This window comes from Manacus candei, unplaced genomic scaffold (assembly GCF_025592945.1).
Source record: "Manacus candei isolate 608988 ecotype Guabito, Panama unplaced genomic scaffold, ASM2559294v1 h1tg000003l, whole genome shotgun sequence".
NCBI lineage: Eukaryota > Metazoa > Chordata > Aves > Passeriformes > Pipridae > Manacus > Manacus candei.
The window spans coordinates 17795588-17817332 of NW_026138051.1; the positions used below are offsets into that span (position 1 = coordinate 17795588).

The following is a 21745-nucleotide window of genomic DNA, read 5'->3' on the forward strand; positions in this document are numbered from 1 at the left end:
GCTGTTCCTTCCTCAGCCACCATGAGATGCTGCCCCAGAAAATCACCTCCCTCTCTTTGGGCCACAGGAATTCAGGCTGCCCTGGGTAGTTGTTGGTGGGAGAGAAAATTTCACTTTCATAACCTTGAATCTTCTTTTTCTGGAGCTGGAGGTCATGAGTTCCCACAAGTCCATCCTGCTCAACACTGATGAGTAGCCTTGCATGGGAGCTCAGGCACAGCCTGGAGAGCCAGAGCTGCTGCTTCCACTTGGGGGATTAATCCCTCCCTAAAGGCAAAATTGCCCCTATTTGGTTAATTAAGTGGGCACAAAGGCAGAAAAAGACCAAACACATGGAACACAAGGAACACAGAGCCCTTTCAGGGAATAGGGAGAGAGAAGCATCTATTGTGCTAGTCAATTGACTCTGCAGACAAGGTGTTTGGGCACGAACTGACAGGAAGAGGAGACTCCACAACAGCATGAAGAAATGGATAATTACTTCCCCTGCATGGAGAGACACACACGCTAATGAGGAGGAGGACAAAAGGCCTTTTATTTGGGTTTTGGCTGTGGGCTAACGCTGGTGAGTGCTTTCCTGTGTCTCCCTGCTGCTTGCTGAGCCATTCTGGGCTCCTCAGGGCAGCGTCTGCCTCTGCGAGTCCCGGCTGGAGCTGGGACACACTGTGGCTGCAGGTGCCCAGCCTCAGGCAGCGAGGTGATTCCAGCACAGGGCTGGGATGTCAGCCTTCCCCGTGGGGAACAGCTGCTCCAGCACCCCATCCCTCAGGGCAGCACTGCGCACGTCCAGGCAAAGATTTACAGCTCCCCACCCTCCCCAGCAGACAGCACCTCATTCCAGCCCACAAGAAGATGGTGAAGGAGCAATTCTGGCAGCATCAGGCTGCCACAGGCATTGCCAGACACCCCAGGCTGGCTGCTGAGGGGTCCTGCAGTCGTGCCAGCCAAGCTCCACACCACAGCTCCAGTCCTTGAGGGCAGACAGGGCAGAGTCCCTGGGCTGAGGTGCTCACCAGCCTCCCATCTAACCACGTGTCATCTAACCAAGGACACCTGCACAGGACAATGGCCACTCTCTGCCCAGCCCTGCAGGTGGATACCATCCAAGTGGAGAGCCCACAGACCCTGAGGCTCTCCGAGAGGCTGCCAACCTGCCTCGGATGTGCCCCAGGGCTCCAGCCCTGCAGCTGGCACACTTGCAGCTGGAGTGGAAGGTGTGCCAGCTACACCATGGGAACAGAGAAACTGTGGCTGCCCCCTCCCTGGAAGTGTCCAAGGCCAGGCTGGACATATCTTGGAGCAACCTGGTCTAGTGGAAGATATCCCTGCCCGTGGAAGATATCCCTGCCCATGGCAGGGGGTGGAATGAGATGGGCTTCAAGAACACCCAGGATGTCGCTCACATCACACTCCTGCTCTGCTGTCATCACACCAACCCTCCCTCAGCTGGGTGCTTTCCCATCACTGGAGGGGAGACCATGTCCCAGGCTCCCAGGGGTGTGTAGTACAGGGACTGCTATGACTTGTTGCTGTTGGGTTCTTTAGCTCTGTGGCTACTTCAGGGCACTGAGTAGAGAGGTGGCTGTGGAAATCTCACTCCTGAGTGGCAAAAGCACTCCTCTGCAGTGGCCACCCACGGGTAGGGATGCAGCAGCTCTCACAGTGTGTCAGACCTGCAGCCCTAACCCTCACTTGTCAAGGTGGCTCCTAAAGGGCACCCACAGTTCTGATGTGGCCTGTCATCCCCAGCCATGGCATTGCCTCTGTCCTTCAGCCAGCTGAGAGCCCAGGAGAAGCAGAGAGCCATCCTCTGCTGGTGGTTCCCTGCTCCTCCTCCAGCTACCCAGCAGTCCCTGCATTTCACCATCCTCCTTCTCAACACTGTCCTGGTGCTGGCAGCTCTCCCTGCCCCTCTCTCGTGTGCTGTGCTGGGACATGGCTCACTGGCCAGCCCACCCCTCAGCCCCACGGCACCTTGGCAGCCCCTTGGCAGAACTGCAAATCCAACCACTTCTGGGAACTCCCACCCTCCCAGAGCATCTACCTGATCCATCAAGGGGCAGGAGGATGGATTAAGGGATAATAAACCTGCTCCTGTGTGCAGGAGCCGTGGGATGTGAACTGGCTGGCAGCTCCAGATGTGTGTGCACACACCCTGGTGTCTGTGTCCATCTCCATAACGAACCTGCTGCTCATCCCGTCCTACACCCATACAGATAAATGATCATGACAAGCGGCAACTTGTGAGTGAGCATGAGAGGCAGTGAGGAGAAAATACAAGCAGTTTGCAGGCAGGAGCATCGTCACAATCCTTGTGAGGCCCTGAGCCTGCATAAATCACCTGGTGACTGACGGAGCTGTCACCGGGGCTGACAGGAGCACAGCCCAGGAGCAGTTATCCCGTGCTCAGGTATCAATTACCATTGCTAATTCTGAAACAACTGAGACCAGCTGATGCTAACAGGGGACCAGGAATTAAACTGTCACAAGTTAAACCATCAAGTGCCTTTTCTGGTTTGTTTTCACCAGGAATGTTGAGTTTAAAATGGCCAAAAACTCTGAGACATAAACGACATAAGTGCTGCGAGGTAAAAGGAGAAATCAAAAACATCAGCTTTTGTCTCGGATGTATCTGCTTGTTAAAGGAAATAGAGACATTTCCATCCCACCCCACCATCAGTGATGAAATGACACTGATGGGCTGCTGTGGATACATCTGACTCCTCACTAAAGGTCCCTCTGGGAAATGGCAGGCCTTCAGCTGGACTCCAGAATGGTCTGATCCGTACTTCTGGGGAGGGAGATGACTAATGGGGTCAGGGATCATCCAGTTGCTATTTTTAGGTGTTTTCTGGATTCCGGCTTCAGTCCCACTGCAGAGTCCCCAGTTCCCTGAACTCCTCACCTTCCACCTGGATGTCTGAATGGGATGAGATGCCAAAGGAGTGCCAGACCCGCTGATTTATCAATTTCCCGACAAAAGAAATCACAGCTCCATCCGTTCCCTGCCATTGCTTCCCTCCCTCTCCAGCCTCAGCTGCTCCATTCCCTCTGGAGCTGCTGTGACATCCCAGGGCTCAGTTAGGGCATTTTCTGCCCCTTCTCACTCTGCTGTGGGAGAGGCTTTAGGGAGTATGGGGGCAGTGGGTGGGCAGAGGCTGCATGTGCCCCCAGTGTCTGGGGGTCCAGCAGCTGTGTCTGAGGCAGGAAGAAGGGCCCTGAGCAGTGAGAGGTTTAAGGTGAAATTTGCTGGATGAGTTCTTCCTCCAAAACAAGCTTTTTAATCCAAAAGTGAAGTTTCACCTGAAAAGAAACTGGAACAAGTGGCTTTTGAAGGTGTGGCAGGCTCAGAACAGCTGAGTACGTCAGAGCAGGGATGAAAGGGGATCATAAATAAACCTGCCCCTCCCCTGCCCCCACAGTGGGTCCTCTCCTCCGGGTCTCCTTCCCATCAGCTCCGGGACTTTCAGGAGTTACCGCAGCCCTTCAGAGCCCCATCAGCTGCCCCATCAGGAGGAGTGGGAGCCTGAACCAGAGGCAGGAAGGGAGAAGCAGAGTGGAGTCCAGGGTTTTAGCAGGAGGGGGGGAGCAGCTGGAGAAGAACAGGCCAAGGGGGACCAGTGCCCAAATCCAGAGCTCTTGGCCATCAGCAGCGCTGGCGGCGTGTCAGACCATGAGGAATATTTTCCTTCCCTCTTTTGGGCCGAATCCCCTCCCAGGCAGCAATGCTCAGCAGTTCTACAGCGATTGCACAGTGACACCCACAGGAGAGACCCTGAAAGCTGTCCCCGTTGCACCCAGCTGCCCTGCCAGGGCTGAGGTGACAGTGACAAGGACACCAGGGTGGGGATGACAGGGACGTCCATACAGAGGAGCTCTGCAGAACAACTCAAGAGCGAGCTCAGTATCGAATACTCCCTTCCATGGTCTGTGTTGGTGCTGGACACATGCACGTGAGAATTAAATAACGAATTTCTGTTCTAGAAATATGTATTGTGATATCAAAGAGTAACACTATTTCCAGGTAGTCACCCCCCCCGGGCCCTATAAATATTTATTTAAAGCCAGGGAAAAGTATGTTGGTGATTTAATGTGTCTTTAAAATATATTCTGCATGTAAAGCAGCCCATATTTAATTGGATATATTGCTGCACTGCACACGGCTGCAGCTCTGCCCTTCACAGCCACATCATACATTAAAAGTTTGGATTAGGAAAGGACTCAGTGTAAAGTCCAAAACGTAAAGTCACATTTTGGCAGAGAGAGGCTTTGGTCTGGGCCCCCCCAACTCCATGAGGTCACTGCTCCCTGCACTGCTGTGAGTCCAGCTGGGGCAGACAGACACAGGTGCTGCCTGTCTGGGATGAGCCACAGGTCCCTGTCTGAGCTCCTCCTGCTCCACGTGGCCTTTGATCCACAGGGCTTGGTGGGATGTTTTCCCACTTGGAGGATGTTGTGGTTTAGGAATGGCACTCCTCAATTTAGTGCCCCTACTGAGACTCTCCAAACCACATGCTGCTCTCTCACTCCCCACTGCAGTGGGATGGAGAGGAGAATTGGAGGCAGAAAAGGCAAAGATCATAGGTTGAGATAAGAATAATTTACTGGAAAGAGCAATGGGACAGGAAGATGAACAATCACAGCAACAGTACTAATGAGAGGGTACAAGAAAAGAAATTATTCACAACGAAAAAAAACCAATAATGTACAATACCAAACACTCCTCTCCACCACATTTTCTCAACCAGAAAAAAACCCTTCTCCCTGGAAGAGAGTCCCTTTCCCCCACAGCAGGCAATGATGTGTGATGTGGAATAACCTCCATGTCCTGACCATGCCCCCTCCTGACTACTGCAAAAAATTAACGCTCTCCTTGACAGAACCAGGACAGGGGAGTTGCTCAGTATGGTCCCCACCCTGCCTCTACCTGTCTGGGCACTGGTGAAAGGTGCTGGGACACTGGTGCCATGCCCAGAGCCCATCCAGCCTAGAGAAGTGGTGCTGTCACCATGGTAGAATCACAGAATCTTTTAGGTTGGAAAAGACCCTTAAGTCCAACCATTCCCCTGGCACTGCCAAGTTCACCACTAAACCATGCCCCAGGTGCCATGAATCACGGAATCATGAATCATGACCTTGAACTGGCCATCCAAGAACAGCACCCTGAGCTGTAGGACTCGCTGTGTCCTTACTGATGCACAGTGGCCATGTGTGACCTCACTGACACTGATGTCAGTGATAGCACCGCCTGTCCGAGTGTTTCTGGGCTGTGCTGCTCAGGAGGATGGTAAAGGAAGATTTTGGAGCCAGATGGACAGCAAAGGGGGCTGGGAGAGAGCAGGAAGATGAGCTTTGGCCTCTGCAATGGTTCTGAGGTCTGGAGTGTTGATCCAGGCAAGGTCCAGCACAGGACTTGGCCAGTGGATGAGACTCAAGAGCCCCGTGCCACTGCATTCCCTCTCCTCCAGAGCAGAGCTGGCAGCAAAGCAGGAGGAGAACATGATTCCTGAGCATGCAGAGGGCATTCTGACAGGGAGGAGTTCTCACTAGCATTTATTTAACCCACTGAGAGCCCCTTGGTGAATGACAGGACGGTGTGAATGACAGGACGGTGTGAATGACAGCAGTGATGGGGTTCATCACGCATTTAATCTGTGCGAGCAGCGCGGCCACGCTGGCAGAACCAAGGGAGCAAATTAGGCAGCAGGAGACATTTATTATCATAATTGGAAGTGACAGTGACAGATCAGCCTGAGCGAGACTCCTCTCCCTCCACATCCTGGTGGGGAAGAATGAGCTGTGGGCTGGGGCCCTACAGTCCCAGGTGGGATGGGGAGATATAACACATGTACCCCAGTTCTGCCTGGCATGGTCTGAAGGCAGCAGCACAGTCGGCTCCCAGGAGCCAGGACTATGGTGATCCCATGGAGAGGACAGGTCCTGATGTCCTCCTGCAAGGATGGGCCCTCCTGCATGGGGGTCTCCTCCATGGGGAGCACAGCCCCATGAAAAATGGTCCCTTGTGCTCTGCAGCCATGTGTGATCTGCAGATTGGCAAAATTTCAGAGCCTTTGGAGCAGGAGTGTCCACACACATCATCTCCAACCCTGCACCAGCAGAGCACTGACACTGCCAGGGACAAGAGCAGAGCTGTGCCCACTCTCGTGCCAGTCTCAGGGCCACCTGACACTGGTGTGCTCTGCCCTTTCACAGGTACAGATCAACTCTGGTTCTCCTGGTGTGCATGTCCTCCCACACCACTGCCAATTCCCTGCCTGTCACGGCCCATGGATTTTAAACGGGTGGAAATCTTGGAAAAAAAATCTATTGGCACAGGAAAAAATCTCATTTCATGTGTAAGAACAAATTACCCTAAGGATTAAATCAAGAATAAATGAAAATGTCGCTGTGACCTGCCACGTGCCTGGAGCCTCTGCTTCAGAGCAGGGTGAGTACTTCTGAGTACACAGCAGGATCCATCCACAGAGCCTCTGCATGGGTGAGTCTTCATTAGGATCTTTCGACAATCCCAGGTATTCAAACAACATCAAAGTGATGTTTCCTTCCCAATACAAATACCTGCACTGTGTCAATTAGAAGAACCTTGTCCTCTGCCCTGCAGATGGAATTTTGCCCATGGGTTTTGTCCAATAATCGTTATTTTGCAGCAGATTATTTAAACACTTGCTCCCCATGGCCAGCGGGTCCAGTAACGAGCTCTGAGGCCCCAAAGAGGGAAAAACAAAGTGCAGAGGGAGAAACAGAGTGGAGCTTTGTGAAGTTCTTAATTAACATTTGCATACTCTGAGGGATCACCTGGATAGTGGGACTTCTCCGAGGCACAGCTTGAGGTCATATAGGATGATTTCCATTCTTAAGGGCAACTTGAGGCCTCCCAGTTAAGGGAGGTGAGAGAAGCTCCTTGTGTCTCTGTAGAAACTCCATGAGCATCCCATTCTACTGGGAGCAGGATGAGGTGGATGCCGCTGGGCTGTACCAAGCCCCCCAGCTCAGGGCCTGGGCTGTTAACAGCCTTGGAAAGAGGGAAATTGCTTTCTTTCCCTGGAAAGACAGGCCACAGGAAGGAGAGGAATTTATAACATCAGCTTTGCCTAGAGTACTGCCTAGAGCTCTGCTGTCCCCTTGCACAGAGGCTGGTGGTATGGATGCCACAGAGCCCCCTCCCACCCTCAGTCTCCGGGGTCCCACGGGGACCAACCATGGGCAGCACTGCACGAGCTTGTCCCCAGTACTGAGGCACTGAGGCAGTGGCCTCCTCCATGGGAGGAAACCCCCCAAGAGACCAAGCACTGACCCCCTTGCACCCCTGTTTATGGCCTCCTGCAGCACCAGGCTTGGGGGTGGTCCAGGGGGTCATAGCAAAGCAAAGACAGCAAGTGCTGTACTGGTCTGCGAGGAAACCTAGGAGTAAACTCAAAAATACATGAAACCTATGATATCCACAGCAGTGCAGCCCTTCATCCTAAAATTCCTTCCCCAGGAGGGACACAGTGCCAGGGGTCTGCACGTGCACTCACCTGGGACATCAGCAAGTTTGGTGTGTGGGCTGCACGAGCTGAGGCTTGTAGGGAATGAAAACCAATTCGGTGCAAAATGGTGACTCAGCAGGTGAGAAAAAAAAGGAGATGTTAATTGCTGATGTGCTCTAAAAAATTCTTCCCTATGAGGGTGGGGAGGCCCTGGCACAGGTTGCCTGGAGAAGCTGTGGTTGCCCCATCCATGGAAGTGTTCAGGGCCAGGCTGGATGGGGCTTGGAGCAAGTCCCATCAGCAAGCTGATCTAGTGGAAGGTGTCCCTGTCTATGGCAGGGGGCTGGAATTAGATGAGCTTTAAGGTCCCTTCCAACCCAAACCATTCCATGGTTCTATGAATGCACAACCCATTACTGCAGCCTCTGCTCTACCTGGCAGCAAGTCACATACCTGGACCCAAAACATCACCAGGGGTTGAAGGAGTTACAGGCCAGCAAGTTTGTGTTTGTTCCTGGAAAATAGCTTTAAATTGTGATTAAAAATAGACTAATGGAGCACAGATGGGATGACACGTATTCTGTGACGGAAAATGTGTCAGTCTTTCCAAAGCATCCCTGGTACTGGTACTGCTTCTGCTCCCAGTGGGAGTTATGGATGGCTGGGGTAGCCAGAGGGCTGAGCAAGGTGCAACACTGCATACAGGTAAGAGCCAGGAGAACAATGCCAATACAGGAAAAATTACTTGGACAGAAAACTAAGGGACTTGATATTCAATTTTTCATGAACAATTCCACCCTGGATCTCGTCACTGTGCATGTTAATGTTTTCCGCAGCAATCTGGAAAGGAGGAAGAGCTGGAGAGCAGAGCCCGGTTCACAGATGACACAGAGGAGAGTTAATTGAACCCAGAAAACCCATTGCACCTCCAAGCAGCCTGAGCCAGAGAGCTCTTCCAGTTCACAGCTGAACATTCACTTTGACAAACACGTTCTTCAGCACCCACGTTTCGGGAGTGCAAAGCCCAGTCTTGGAAGAATGCACAGAGGGGACTGCTGGAGTGGGAGGGAGTGAATTTGGAGGGAAAAGGAGCTGCTGTAACAATTAGGACCATGTGTGAGCCAAGAACAGGGGATGTTGTAGCCCACTTTGGTAGCGACTGGTATCAGTGGTCAGACCCGGCTGTAGGAGATGCCTTTGGGGTATTGGCTGTGCCAATTAATTTTTAGCAGGAGGGCAGGGACTGGGAAGGTGGTGGGAGCTGGATCCATCGGCCTGGGTGGGGATATTTCACACTCCTTGGATGAAGTTCTGGACAGCTTGCGTGTAGCTCACAAAATAAAGGGGATTGTGTGGAAGAAAAGCCAGACCCCAGGTGCTGTTGTTCCCTGTCCTGACTCAGGGTCCTGGGCCACAGAACTGTGTCCAAGTGGGCCCACAGATCCGGCAGCCTGCGTGTCTCTGCTGGGATCTGCATGGCACCTGGGAGGGCAACTCAAGAGGGTGGGGTTGGATGGGGGGGCAAAGGGGGCAGGAGCTGGTCCTGGGGCATGTGGCTGCAGTGGGGCCCGCACCGTGCCCGGTGGGGTCCAGTGCTGCCTCCTCGCTGGGGTAGGATTTGACTCGCACATCCCGCCAAAACCACTCCAACCTCTCCCTTATTTTTTCACACCAAGGGCTGCTCGGAATCATCCGCGGTGCAAAGCTTGGCAGAGAGCACCCTCCAGTGGGCACTAGGAGGCCAGTGGGAGCCACAAGGCAAGGGGGGATCCAGCACCGGGCAGCATGAGAGAGCCCCCGTGAGGGGTCCTGGGGCAGCCGGAGCATGCAGCTCCCATCGGATGCTGCCTGTAAGGAGCTGAGCTTGGCTCGCATCTGTGGCCGTGGGCTACAGACGAGTGTTGCTCTGGAGCTGGAGGTCCTGGAGAGGTTCTGCAAAAGCAGAGTTTGGCTGTTGGATGCTGAACCCCTCAGGCATTGGTTCAGCCAGTGATGCTGCTCTGGATTTACTGGTGTCCAGGGATGCAATGTGGGACAGACAGTTGTGTGGAGAGCCGATGATCCTCACTCAATTACCAGATGTTCAGTGAGAAGACACAAGACAGAGGCTGTGGGAGTCCTCAGGATAAGTTTGGGAGAAGGTAAGGACCCCCTCCAGGGTCCTGGCACCACCATCCCCTGTCCCTCTCCACCAAGCAAGGCTCACCCAAAGCCCCACCACCCATAAAACCCACCTGAAGTATCCCCTTTGGATACGCCGTGTCCCCTCCCTCAGAGGGGATGCTCTCTGCAGGGTGGAGTCAAAGACGGAAAAGCAGTGCCTGAAGCATCTGGTTGCAATCAGTGTTTGCAGAACTGGCTACGCTCCTGCCCGGACAGTGGCCAATGGAGCTGTTTCCCACGGGATCCCAAGCCCATTGCTCCCTGCGCCAGGGTTTTGCACATCCATTACAGCATCCCGGGGCAGCCCCTGGATCCTGGCTCTGCCTACATCAAGGGGTCTCGTCCTGAAGAGAAGTAAAACCCTCATGGAGGTACACTACTCTCTCCCTGGGGCCTGTCCACAGTTCCAGAGCCATCACGGGGCTATGGCTCCTCATTTCTAGCCCTCACACCCTGGCCAGCCCCACTCCTGATCATCAGAATAGTGTGGTGACTTCATGGTGCAGCTTACTTCACATGGAAAGAGTCCTTGTCGTTTTCTCATGCTAAATATTTTGCAGAAGACTTCAGGAAAACACTCTCCATTTAAGAAAGAAAAAGCCAGTTTAAGTTGCTAAGCGACCAGATTTTGTGATTTATTGAGGTTGTTGAACTGTGTGATGGCTTTATGAATCCCTTTGGTCCCGGAGTCAGGTTATGATCTGAGGATCTCTGCTTGCACTCGGTGGCAATGTGTTCACACCTCTCCAGCTGTGGAGAACCTTGTAAATGAGGCTAAAGACACAAAGAAAGCAAAAGGAAAAGCCCTTGGCACTTACCCGGCTTAAAATACTCCTGCTTGCTAAGCCAGCCTCAAGACCTGGGCACTGCTGCCATGACAAACCTGTGTCGTGAGGCAGAACAAGAGGAAACCACCTTGAAACCAGACAAAAACTGGATAAATTCTCATTTTGGCAGGGTTGCCTGCCCTCGCCCTGACCAGCAGAACAGTACCCAGGCAGGCATTGCAGCTGATGGGGAGGACAGTTTAAACCTGGTGCTTGTATTTTGAAACACACAGGTCTGTGTTGGAAAAGCCACAGAAATAGGCACGTTGTCCTTGTGTTCCTTCCTGGCTGGCAGTAGGAGAGGTCAGTGCTGGGAAAGGTGGGTGGGCTGGGAATGGGGAGCAAACAGAGCCCTGATGGGCTCCAGATGCTCTCCTTACCCAGATGATGATTCACGATCGGGGCTGGCCAAGCTAAGAGAATTGTGCTGACTTCACCCTCTTCACCTCCCAGTGGGGTGTGACCCTGTGCCTCAGTTTCCCCATCTGTGCTGGGAACAGAGCCAAGACATCAATAGTCCTCAGCTCCTGCTGCTGCCTGGGTTTCATTCAGGGAGGTGCTGACTGCCACAGTCCCATGAGCGCAGGGAATGACAATACAGGAGAGCTCCGAGACTGTCCGGGAGGAGACATCGTTCAGCTCTCTGCACAGAGAGGAGCTCAGGGCACCTCATGAAGCTGAAATGGGAGAGGGAAAAGGGAGAGGGAGAAGGAAGTTCTCAGTGGTGGCAGCCCCACGGAGCTGGGTTTGGTTACACAAACACTGACGTGAGCCCAAGCAGTGCAGGAATAGTTCAGGAGTCCAGCAAGGTACAGGGAGAAATGGTATCACAGGAAACTCCCGGTAGGAATTCCAGTCCTGCTCTGTCCCAGGCAACGGGGGCTGCTGGGGATGGAGCGCTGAGCCAGCTAGACTGGGGGGTTACAGCCATCACAGTTGCTCTTCCTCAACTTTTGCTGCTGCCCCCACTGCTGCCGGGACTCCCCACGCGCAGCCAGGTCGGGCAGCCAGGACATCCCCACTGTACCCTGGCGCTGCCCCAGGGGCACCCAAATATTGGCTTTAGTGTGCGCTGGGGTGTGGGTGGGGAGAGCAGCCGCCGGGGCAGGAACATCCACGGGGAATGCGGGAAAAATGCGGGATTAACGGCCTGTCCTGCTGCGGCTACTGGGAGCTGCCCACCTCGGGGGGCACCGGAGCCCCGAAGTCCGGGGAGGACCAGGCAGGTCTCAGGGGAGGCCCCACAACCCTCCCGTTCCCAGCACAAGAGGGACGGCTGCAGCTGGAGAGAGCGTCGGAGGGGCCCATGCCTTCGGGAACGGGGCGGGGAAGAGCTGGTACCGGGGGGTACCCGCGCCCTCGGGAATGGCACCAGGAGAGAAGAGTCGGCAGTGGGAGGGATGCCCGTGCCCTCCAGAATGGGCGAGCCAGCACCGAAGGGTGCCCGAGCAGCGCCAGTGCCGGGGGTGCCGCCAGCCCGTAGTGGCCCCGCAGCTCCTCCCGCCGGGCCCGGTCTCTCCCTCCCGGCTGCCGGGACGCACCGCCGTGCCCCGCCGCCGGCCCGAGCATCTCCGAGCGGGGCCGCCCCCTCCCTCCCCTTCCTCCTCCTCCTCCTCCTCCCACCGACCGGCCCCGAGCCCCGCCGGCCGGACCCGCACCAGAGCCCTCGCAGCCGCGGGGCTGGACGGGGGGAACCGGGCCGGGCTGGGCTGAACCGAGCAGGGCCGGGGGGCAACCGGACCGGGGAAAACAGAGTCGAGCTGCCCCGAGCCGAGCCGCCCCATGCCGTTCTACCGCCGGTGCGTGGCGGTGCGGGTCCGGCCGACGGGGCCGCTGACCGAGCTGCGGGACACCTGCAGCCTGGCGGCCCTCGCCCTGCTGCGGCAGCTGGCCGAGCTCTGCGGCCACTCGGTCGCCCTCCTCGGGGACATCGAGGGTCACCTGCGGGCGCTGGCCCGCCGCGCCGCCCACCTGCACCGCCGCGCCGCCCGCCTGCAGGCGCTGCTGCGGGGCCGCCCGCTCCGCGCCGCCGCCACAGGTAAGGGGTCCCCCACCGTGGGACGGCGGGTCCCGCGTGCCCCAGCCCGGGGGGTGCCACCGTTACGGCCGCTTCCCGCTCCGAGGGGTCCTGCTCCCTGCCCCAGTGCCGGAGGGCTGCGCTGCTGCTCCCCCGACGTGGTCCCTCCGCGTCCCCGCCCCGGGCGGGTGATCCACGCCGGCTCCTTCTGTCCAGGCTCCATCAGCAGGGAGGTTCTGGGGGAGCGGCGTAGGGGTGGCGATTCCCCCCACCAAGGCCTATGGTGCCAATGGTCAGGGCACTGTGCTGGGCTGGGGCATTAGGGTGAGGCCAGGACAACCCCATACCCTTTCCCTCTGCCCAGCCTTTATTTCTCTGCTCACAGTGGGCATTTTCCAGGCTGCTGTCCAAGTGCATCTCATGCTGCATCCCCAATTACCAGGGGCTGTTTTGGGAAAGCAGGGACACTGGGCTGCCAGAGCTCGTTCTTGCCAACCCTGCACTGTCCCTGCCTTAGGGGCTTCACCCCATTCTGGGGCAGAGGACCAAGGGCCCTGTCCCGTCCAGCACAGGACGGTTCTTGCTCAGGGTGTTGTGTGTCCGGCGTATATGCTGGGTTGTTGCTCAGGCATCCTGTCGGCTCATCCCCTCTCCTGGCAGCCAGCAGGGTTTGGGTTCCCTTGGACTGCTTCCACTTCCCATTCCAAGCGTTTTGGTCTGGCACAGGCTGCTGTGCAGGGTCAGGAGCAGGCAGCCCGTTTCAGAAGAGTTTAAAATAAGCTCGTTTTGGATTTGTTTATAGAAGTTTATTTTAAAGGCTTTGCGGGGCGGGAAGGGCAGTGGTGCTCCAGCACGTTCCCCCGAAGCGCCGCGCGTTTCCCAGGCCCTTGGCAGACCGTGCACCTCCGCTTTCGGCAAACCCCGAGCAAGGGCTCCCTTGCTGCTCCGTCTGCCTGGAGCCATGGGAAATGACTGCCAGACCCTCGCAGCGTGAGTCCCGGATGCCGGGAGCGAGCAGAGCACTCAGCCTCGGCCTGGGAGCCACACCGCTCCTGCAAATGCTGTGGATTTGTCATTAGGGTAAGAAGAGGCGCCCGTTGTCCTGTGAATCAGCCAGGACAAACGAGGGGACAGCAAGGTTTCACCCGAGCTGACCCGTGTACAGCACCAGTGCTGTGCCAAACCTGGCAGCATCATCACTGTATGTGCTGGACCGGTGTCTGCCGGAGGGCGAGCTGGCCATGCCGGTGACCAGATGGTCCCTCACTGCCTGTGTCTGGCCAGCATATTGGGAATGCTCCAGGTGGCCACAGGAGGGTTGTGTGTGTGCCACCATGGTGGCAGGGGCACAGCGTGTGGGGACAGCAGCGGGATGGCATGGGAGAGATGGTGTGAGGGACAGTGAGGGAGACAGTGGTGGGGATTGTGTGGGGGACAGTGGGGGGATGGCTGTAGCTGTTGCTGTGGGCAGGTGGGGTGTGTAGCCCCAAGTTTTGCATTCAGCTAATTCCGTCCACCTGGAGTTTCTTGTGGAGCAACACCACAGGTAGCTGCAGGTGTGTGCATAAGGCAGCAGCAAAGTGTCTTCCCGTGCTGCAGCTCCTCATTAGATCCATGAATATGCATGTATGCAGATGTGCTGGGCTGGCTCAGAGCCTGGGTCAGAGGTGTGTCACATGATAAAAATGCTGTGCTTTATCTTGTGGGAAGAGTTGGGGCAGTGTGAAGCAAGAAGAGCTGAGCCCACCACACCTCCCCTTCATCCCTGCTTGGTGGCACAGAGGCTTCGGGGGTTCATTTCACCCCGAACCCTAAGGGGAGCACAGCCCACCCACCTGCCTGCCTTCTCTGCATCCATCCACCACTACTGTTCCACAGCTGGTGGGATGTTGGAGCCTTCAGTGTGACTGAACTCTTTCCTTAAGGAAAGAACAGAATTACAACAGGTATTTCACAGGCTGTTTCTTTTTCTAAGTGACCCAGCACTGGCCCATGGTGGATCACATCTCAGGGAGACGAGAATTCTGTGTGAGCCCCCGGCACTGTGGGAGAGCTGACACTGCCCAGGGCTGTGGGAGAGCACTTCCCACTGAGGTGCAGCACAGCAGGGTCTCGAGAGTGAGGACCAAGTGCTTAACAACACCCCACACTGGGTTTGGGGTTTATTTTCACCTTGTTTTCATTTCCTGAAGAGGATCCAAGAGAGGCAAAAATCACATTTTCCTCTTAAAACAGAATGGAACCCCAGTGTCTTGTACTTGGGAGATGCAGGGGAAGATCACCTGGGACCAGTTGTGCCCTGGTGCAGCCTCTGCACAGCCAGTGGGGTCTGGGTGACTTGTCACAGCCTGCCTGGCCAGCCTGCAAGGACAGGGATGGATCAGGCCAGAGAGCCAGCAAGTGCCATCCCTCCTGGGCAGGGCTGGAGACAACACCAGCCCAGCACCAGCTGCAGCACCTCCTTGCTGCAGACCCAGTACTTGCCTTTTGCTCCTCTGATGTCACATGATGGGGACCAGAGACTTCTTGGGAAGTGGGAACGCTCCAGGTGTTACCAAAGTCCAGCCATGGGGCAGGCAAGGCACAAGGAGAGGCTGCTCAGCCCCCACAGATGAGCCGGCTCCAGCTCCTATTGGCCCATGGTGGTTTACCCTTCCAAAGGACGGTCCTTGCACTGCTCCAGCTCTCAGGTTTGGGCATCCTCAGCTGAGTCAGGAGTCTTTGCTTGGCTTTGGATCCTCACAGACAGGTTTAAACACATCCAAAAGCTGCAGGTCCCCTCACCCTGGCTGGGGAGCTCAGGTCACCGCTGTGCAGCAGGAGGTGTCCACTGGTCTTGCCAGAGGCTGTGAGCTGGTGGGAGTTGCCTCATCCTCCTCATCGGGAAGGGGAGATACCAGTGGAGTGGTGTTGCTGCCAGATGAAGGACTCGCACGGCGAAGGGCTGGGAAAACGCTTGTCCGACAAGGCAGAGTGGCTGTTTCCAGTGTGATACAGCAGCCAAGGACTGTTGGATTCCTCTGTTCTTATTCACCAACAGTGGTGGGAGTGGGGAGGATACATGCCTAGCCCCGGGACCTGGGAGAATCCCTCATCCCTTGGTGCGGGGACCTGAGGATGTCACATCTGGGTGTGAGGTCCCACTGCAGCCAGGACACAGCAGGGACCAGGCTCCCTGTCCCACTCTTCTTGGCACAGCCATGTCCCAGAGGGTGACACACACAGGCATGGCTCAGCCCTCCCCCCTCGGGACCCTGCAGCTCCAGAAATAAATCTCAGCGAAGCAGAGGATGGGGCTGGCGCCGAGAGCTATTCAAGCAGCAGTCCCTGAAGAGCTGCGGGACGGTTCTCTGGAAGGAACCCCGGGCTGTGCTGGCAGGAGCAGCTGTTTACTGCTCCTGCTGAAATGTGCAGTGTTCCCATCCTCTGACCTCCCAGCCTTCCTTGAAATCAGCCGTCGAGATAGACAAAGCCATTGGCCAGCCAAGGCTGCTGCCCCCTGCACTCTCTGCTCGGCTCTCCCATTGCTGCGCTGTCACAGACATGAAACCCCAGATCCTGCCACTGGATTAAAAAAAAAAAAATGAATGAAAGAAAGAAAAAAACCCTTGCTGACATGCTGGAGTTTCCTGCCAGGCTGGAGTGGTTGGCCTGTCCTTTGGTCCCCCAGGACAGGGGACAAGGGTTGCAGTTGTGACTGCAGTCCCAGGGCTTACCCATGTGGACCTGCCTGAGCCTCACTGCTCCATTTTGGGGGCCAGGCTGCTGAGTCCTGTTCCTCTGACTCTGCAGCTGCCCTCATCAGCACCTGTCCAGGGGGTCAGTGCCCTTCAAGTCAGAACAAAGTGCCAGGAGTGATGCTGGGCTCTCACTGCAGAGCCACAGAAAGGAGATGTCCCAAATCAAGGGGACAAGAAGGGCAAATTTGGAGTGAGATGTGGCCTCAGTCCATCCTGATGCTCTCCTCCCCTGCAGCCCTGACTCGCTGTGGCCGTGACCACCACTGGAAAGGGGCATTCGGAGCCTCCTTGGCCACCAGGACGGGCTGTGGCCAGTGTCAGGTGAGGCTTGCTCGCCCCAGAGCAGTTCTGAAGCCCCACAGTGGTGCCGAAGTGGCTTATGGGGGTCTCCCCCCCACCCCCCTCCCGGGAGCCCAGCCCTGCTCATCCCAGCCACAACCCGCTGCAGCCTCCTCTGCAGGGCAGAGCAGCTCCCAAAACCCTCCCAGACTTCCAAGACGTTTTCTCTGCCTGCATTTCTCCGAGCCAGCGGTGATTTCAGCATCGGAGGGGCGAGCGCAGCTCCCCAGGCTGCCGGCGTGGGCGGGAAGCGGGATGCTGACCAAGGCTGGATGGTTGGCTCGGCTGCCGGAGGAGGGGGAGCGGAACCGCACCCTCCCCTTAACAGGAACCGTCTGCCGAGCGGCTCAGCGAGAGGTGGATGGATGGATAACGCACGGCTCCCACCAGCCCCGCTCTGGCCGACAGCCGTCCTCGGCAGCGGGCTGACAGCCAGTCCCCGAAAATATGTGCTACAGGCAGCACGGGGGCCAGGACACCCCAACCCTGCTGCCAGTAGCTCCCTTCACTGTTGATGTTCCTGCAAGAAAGGGGCAGCCCTGGCTGGGCTTTGTCACCCTCCGTGGTCGCAGTTCCCCCGCAGCCCCCCTGCCCGTGGCCGTGGGGTCCCTGCAGAGCCTGACCGTGCTCAGGGGGACACGCAGGACATCCTGAGAGCTGACATTGAGGATGGCATCTCCAGTTCGTTGCTGCAACCTCTCTTCCTCCCTCTTGGGGTTTTGTTGGGGCCGGGATTCCTGCTTGAATGGACCCAAATCTTGATTCAAAAAAAAGCATTTTCAGCCTTGGATGGTGTTTTGGAAGGATTCATGTGAGAGCTGAGCTGGTGACCTTGCTCAGGAGCTGGGCTGTGGCCCTCAGGGGCAGTAGGTCCCTTGGGGACAGCAGGTCCTCAGGACCCCTGTCACCCAGTAAGAAGTGCATGGAAGCACGAGGGAATACGACTGCTGCTGTCCCCTCACAGCCTCACAGACCCCTGGTGTTCCTGATTCCTCCTGCCTGGGCCAGTCCCTGCAGAGTGAGCTTAGAAGAAACTCCACAAGTACCAGTGTTCCTGGCTCCTCTTAGGAAGCACTTACAGCATCACATTGGCTGGGAATATGGCAGCACTTACGGACCAGGAATATGGATTGGCTTCAACTATGTGTCTCCTTGGAGCTTGCGTCATCCTAAAGCAGCGTGCGGGATGCGTTCACCTCCATGTGGAAGCAAGAGCTGGAGTGTGCCTTGGCAGCCAGTTCTCCAGCTGCAGGGAGTTCCGTGGTGCTCAGAAGAAGCAGAGGTGGGAGTGCAGGATGGTTCCCCACAGCACCTGCACAAGTTATCCGTGCAGCGAGGTACCAGTGGCTGGGGGGGGGGCTGAGCGTTGGAGAGCAGGTGACCCCTGGCAGGGGAGGAAACCAGCAGTCCCCTGGGGACAGGCACCCAGCTCTCAGCACAGTCTGTGCTCACCGGGTGCCCAGCGCCGTGCCCGCTGGCCATGCCCATTTCCCCGCGGGCGCTGGCACAGGGCTGGCCGCACGCTGGCCCCTGCGCGTGCACGGGAGCCGCCCGCTGCCAGCACAAAGCCTGGATTGAGCGGGAGCTGGCATGGCGCCGAACGGGCCGAGGATGCTGGCGAGGAGAATCGGCTCTTCTTCTCCTCACCCGTGCCAGCGGGCTCTGCCACTCTCCTCCTGCACTCGTGCCTGGCAGCGAGGCCGGCCGCCCGCCTCGGGCACTGGGATGCTTCTGGCGGGGGATCAGGCTGGCACCTCGGGCCGTGGTGAACGCGTGGCTCTGGGTGAGTACCTGCCAGCACGCAGGGTGACCGTCCCCTGCCAGTCCACCAGAGCCTGACTCGATGCAGATGCCAGCCTGGCATGGTGCAGTGTCTGGCAGCTGGTCACAGCTCCAGGAGCCAATGTGGAGCTGCATGGCATGGGGAGACTGAGCGTGGTGGGCAGTACAGAGAGCAGGAGAGGGTCATTACTCCTTGAGTTAATTAATGGCAGCAGATCAAAGCAGCAGGGAACAAGGTAATTCCCCCCGTTACCCAGACAGTGGCTATGGGCAGCCATTTCCCTCCCTTCCCGGCACCTCGAGTCACCGGCTGCATCCATATGGAGCAGCATGGCCACACTGTGAGCTTGGATCCTGACTCAGTGTCCCCATGGCCAGGCAGGAGGATGGGAACAGCAGGGCATGCCACATCCCCAGTGCGGGGCAAACCCCCCTCACACACCTGTACTTGTGTATCCATGTGTCTGAGTGTGCATACACATGCCTGTTGCAGAGGTGGGGACTCCTGGGCATGCTGAGGGTGCTGCCAGGGTCTGTGCTGTCAGAGCTCCCAGAGGGGTGTTCCTAGGTTGTCTTGTGCTTGCTCTGTGCACCATGGAACCAGGGGATCTCTGCTGCTATTGGGTCAGCCCTGAGAGCCACCTGCCCCTGTGGCAAGATTCTGCTCCGATGCTTTCCCATCCCTCACAGCTGGCTGCTGCAGCCATGGCTGCCTGATGCCAGCACCTCTCCACTGCACAGGGCTTGTCCGTCACCATCCCACCATTGCCACTTGGGGGGTTTTCACGTGGCTCCGTCCTACAAGCAGGGGGAGCAGATCTCCCTTTGCAGACCCAGCGTGGGGGTGCACCCTTGTCCAGATCATGACGAGGTTCCGGCTGGCCCCCGGGTGTTCTCTTCCCCGCAGCTGCAGCCGGCAGCCTCCCGGGTGGTCCCGGCTGTCAGGCAGCGTGTGGGCTGTCGAGGCCACCTGCAAGGGGCTGCCTGTGTGGGACCGGCTCCCTTCCTGCCGCGCTGGGACCCCGGCCAAGGGCGGGGGGGGATGGACAGCCGCCCTCCCTGGCGGCCATGGGGTGCTGCCAGCCTCGGGAGCCCTTCACCTGGCTGCCTGATCCCTGTTAATTACAGGAGGGGCAGTTCACGCTGCCCACAGCAGCCACACGGGCTGGCACAGCCCACAGCACAGGTGGCGGTGCCATCTCCTCCCCAGGGGTCCCACCAATCGCATCCCTTTCGCGGCTCCCGGACCCGCTGGAAGGATGCCAGCTGGCAGGATGCTCCGTCGCCGCTCCATCTCCATAGCTCCGGCACCCGCAGCAGGGACGTGTAGCTATATCTTTAAGAAGGGCCTGGGCTGGGGTGGGAGAAGCGTTTCCATCCAGCCTTTCTCCAGAAACCTGGATCGAGTTAGCGCAAGCGAGCGCTTGCCGGAGTTGGCGCTGTGGCCGTTCCCCGCTCCGGCCGGGGCAGACGCCAGTCCGCCCCGTGGGCAGCCATAGGGACTCTGAGCAGGGGGTGAGGTGCAGGGCAGCTGCCGTTCCCCATGGCCTCGGGCCCTGCGGGGAGAAGAAGAGGAGGAGGCAGAGTTAGGTAAGTAGAAGTTTTTTTCCTCTCCCGCCTGTGGGACTCGCTGCCCTGCTCCGGGAGGGCCTGGCCGGGAGTGGTGGGTGCATGACATACGAAGGGCACCCACCGGAGGTGGCTGCAGGCAGCAGGCAGCCCCAGGGCTGGCAGAGCTGCCTGCTCAGCTCCTGGCTCCTGCCACATGCAGTGGGGATGGTGGGATGGGGACAGCTGGGTGCCCATCACCCCTCGTGTGAGGGCTTACAGGTGGAACACACCGATGGTGGCAGCAGGCACAGCCCCAGAGGGGGGGTAGGGGTGCAGTGCCCTCTGCCCCCCTGGCAGTGCCCGTGCCCAGCCTAAGGACTGGATGTGTCCCTCCTCTTTCTCCCCTACCCCCCCGACTTGGGTTGGGGCAGGAATCATCCCCAGAGAATATCCCCAGGGACCCCACTGCAAGGAAAGTGCCTGGTCTGCCCCTGCACTGCTGAGGGCACAGGGGCTGAGGGATCTAGTGGTCTTGGAAGGAGATGCCAGTGTCACCCCTGGTATCCCACATCTCCCATGAGTGGCTCATAAACGACATGAACTAGAGAAGGCACCACGTCAGGGGGTGGCAGCTTGGCTCCCTGCTGTTCTCTGGCACAGCTGTTTTGGGCGGCGTTCAGAGGAAGCTCTGCATGGCTGGGGGCGTGGAGGCAGGTTGAGGAGTGGTCAGGGCTGCGGGGTCCCTGCGTCTGCTGAGCCTGACCCCACAAATGGCTTCACGCCAAGCTCTCACACTGCCGGGGATGTAGCAGAGCCAGGTGACTGCATTCTCCAGCACTGGGCACACTGGGAGCATGGAGGGCAACACTGGCAGTGCCCGTCCTGAACATGGGCAGGACAGTCAGGCCCCAGTGCAGCTCCCGGGACACAGAGCAAGGAAATATGTTGGTGCGCTGAAGGAATCCCAGGAATGCAGAGCCTGGAGGGGACTCGAGGTGGCACAAAGGTGTCACGGCAGCTCCAGCCCAGTTTTTCAGTCCTGCACTCAGATCCGCTGCCAGCACCAGGTCTCGAGGGGCAGCTTGGGCGTCACCTCCAGAGGGGCAAGCCAAGGGGTTGCGGAGCTCGGTGTCCCAGCTCTGCCCCGCAGCTCAGCTGGGACCCCTCTGGTGGCTGTACTCGTTCTGCTGGGATGACAACACAGCCCTGGGAGTGACGGTGCGGGGCTGAGAGCCTCGGCCCTGCTCCCTGGCCCTGGCCTGGCCAGCCCCGAGCCATTCTTCTCCAATGAGCTCATCTGTCTCACTGGTTGTGAGCTTTAACATGGTCTCTTGGACAGAAAATAACCAGCTCGGCCACTTAGTGACTGTTTATGGCTTCTTCATAGCTGGGTTCTCTGCCAGGAGAGGGGCTGCTCTGGGAACAGAGAGTGAAGCCACGCCTGTGCTTGGGCCAGACAGTGCCATGGCGCTGGCACTTCCCTGCTCAGTGCCTGCAGCTGGGCCAGGCATGTGGGGTGCGCTCAGCCACTTGCACCCTCCTGCCCTTTGGGCCTGGCACAGTGAGCCTGGTATCCTAGGTGGGCAACCTGGAGCTGTCTGGGCTCCCAGGAACCGCGTGGCCAGGACAGTGCAAGCAGCTACATGTCCCCATGGGGCTCAAGGAGGACCTGGGTCTGAGGCTGCCCCACACCAGGTGACAAGTCCCGAGTGATGGGGACTTGCCCAGCTCCCCGGGGCAGGGTGCAGAACAAAGGTCCCACTGTTGAATTGTGGCCCCATGACCCACGAGTGGAGCTGTTTGCAGAGGGGCTGCTGCCTGGGCACCATGTGTCTG

General features: G+C 57.7%; 1 protein-coding gene across 3 annotated transcripts in view; it reads left to right on the forward strand.

Moving 5' to 3' along the window:
- The first annotated feature begins 12239 nt into the window (after window positions 1-12239).
- The window catches only part of NHSL2 (NHS like 2), a 29551-nt gene continuing 20045 nt past the window's right edge, over window positions 12240-21745 (forward strand). For 2 of the 3 annotated variants that reach the window (XM_051790340.1, XM_051790349.1), the window contains exon 1: window positions 12240-12518. In XM_051790340.1, coding sequence (XP_051646300.1) covers window positions 12263-12518 — 256 coding nt within the window. In that variant the 5' untranslated portion in view covers window positions 12240-12262. Of the gene's footprint in view, window positions 12519-19444; window positions 19949-21745 lie in introns of those variants that run through there. The other variant, XM_051790392.1, reaches the window with a different exon arrangement.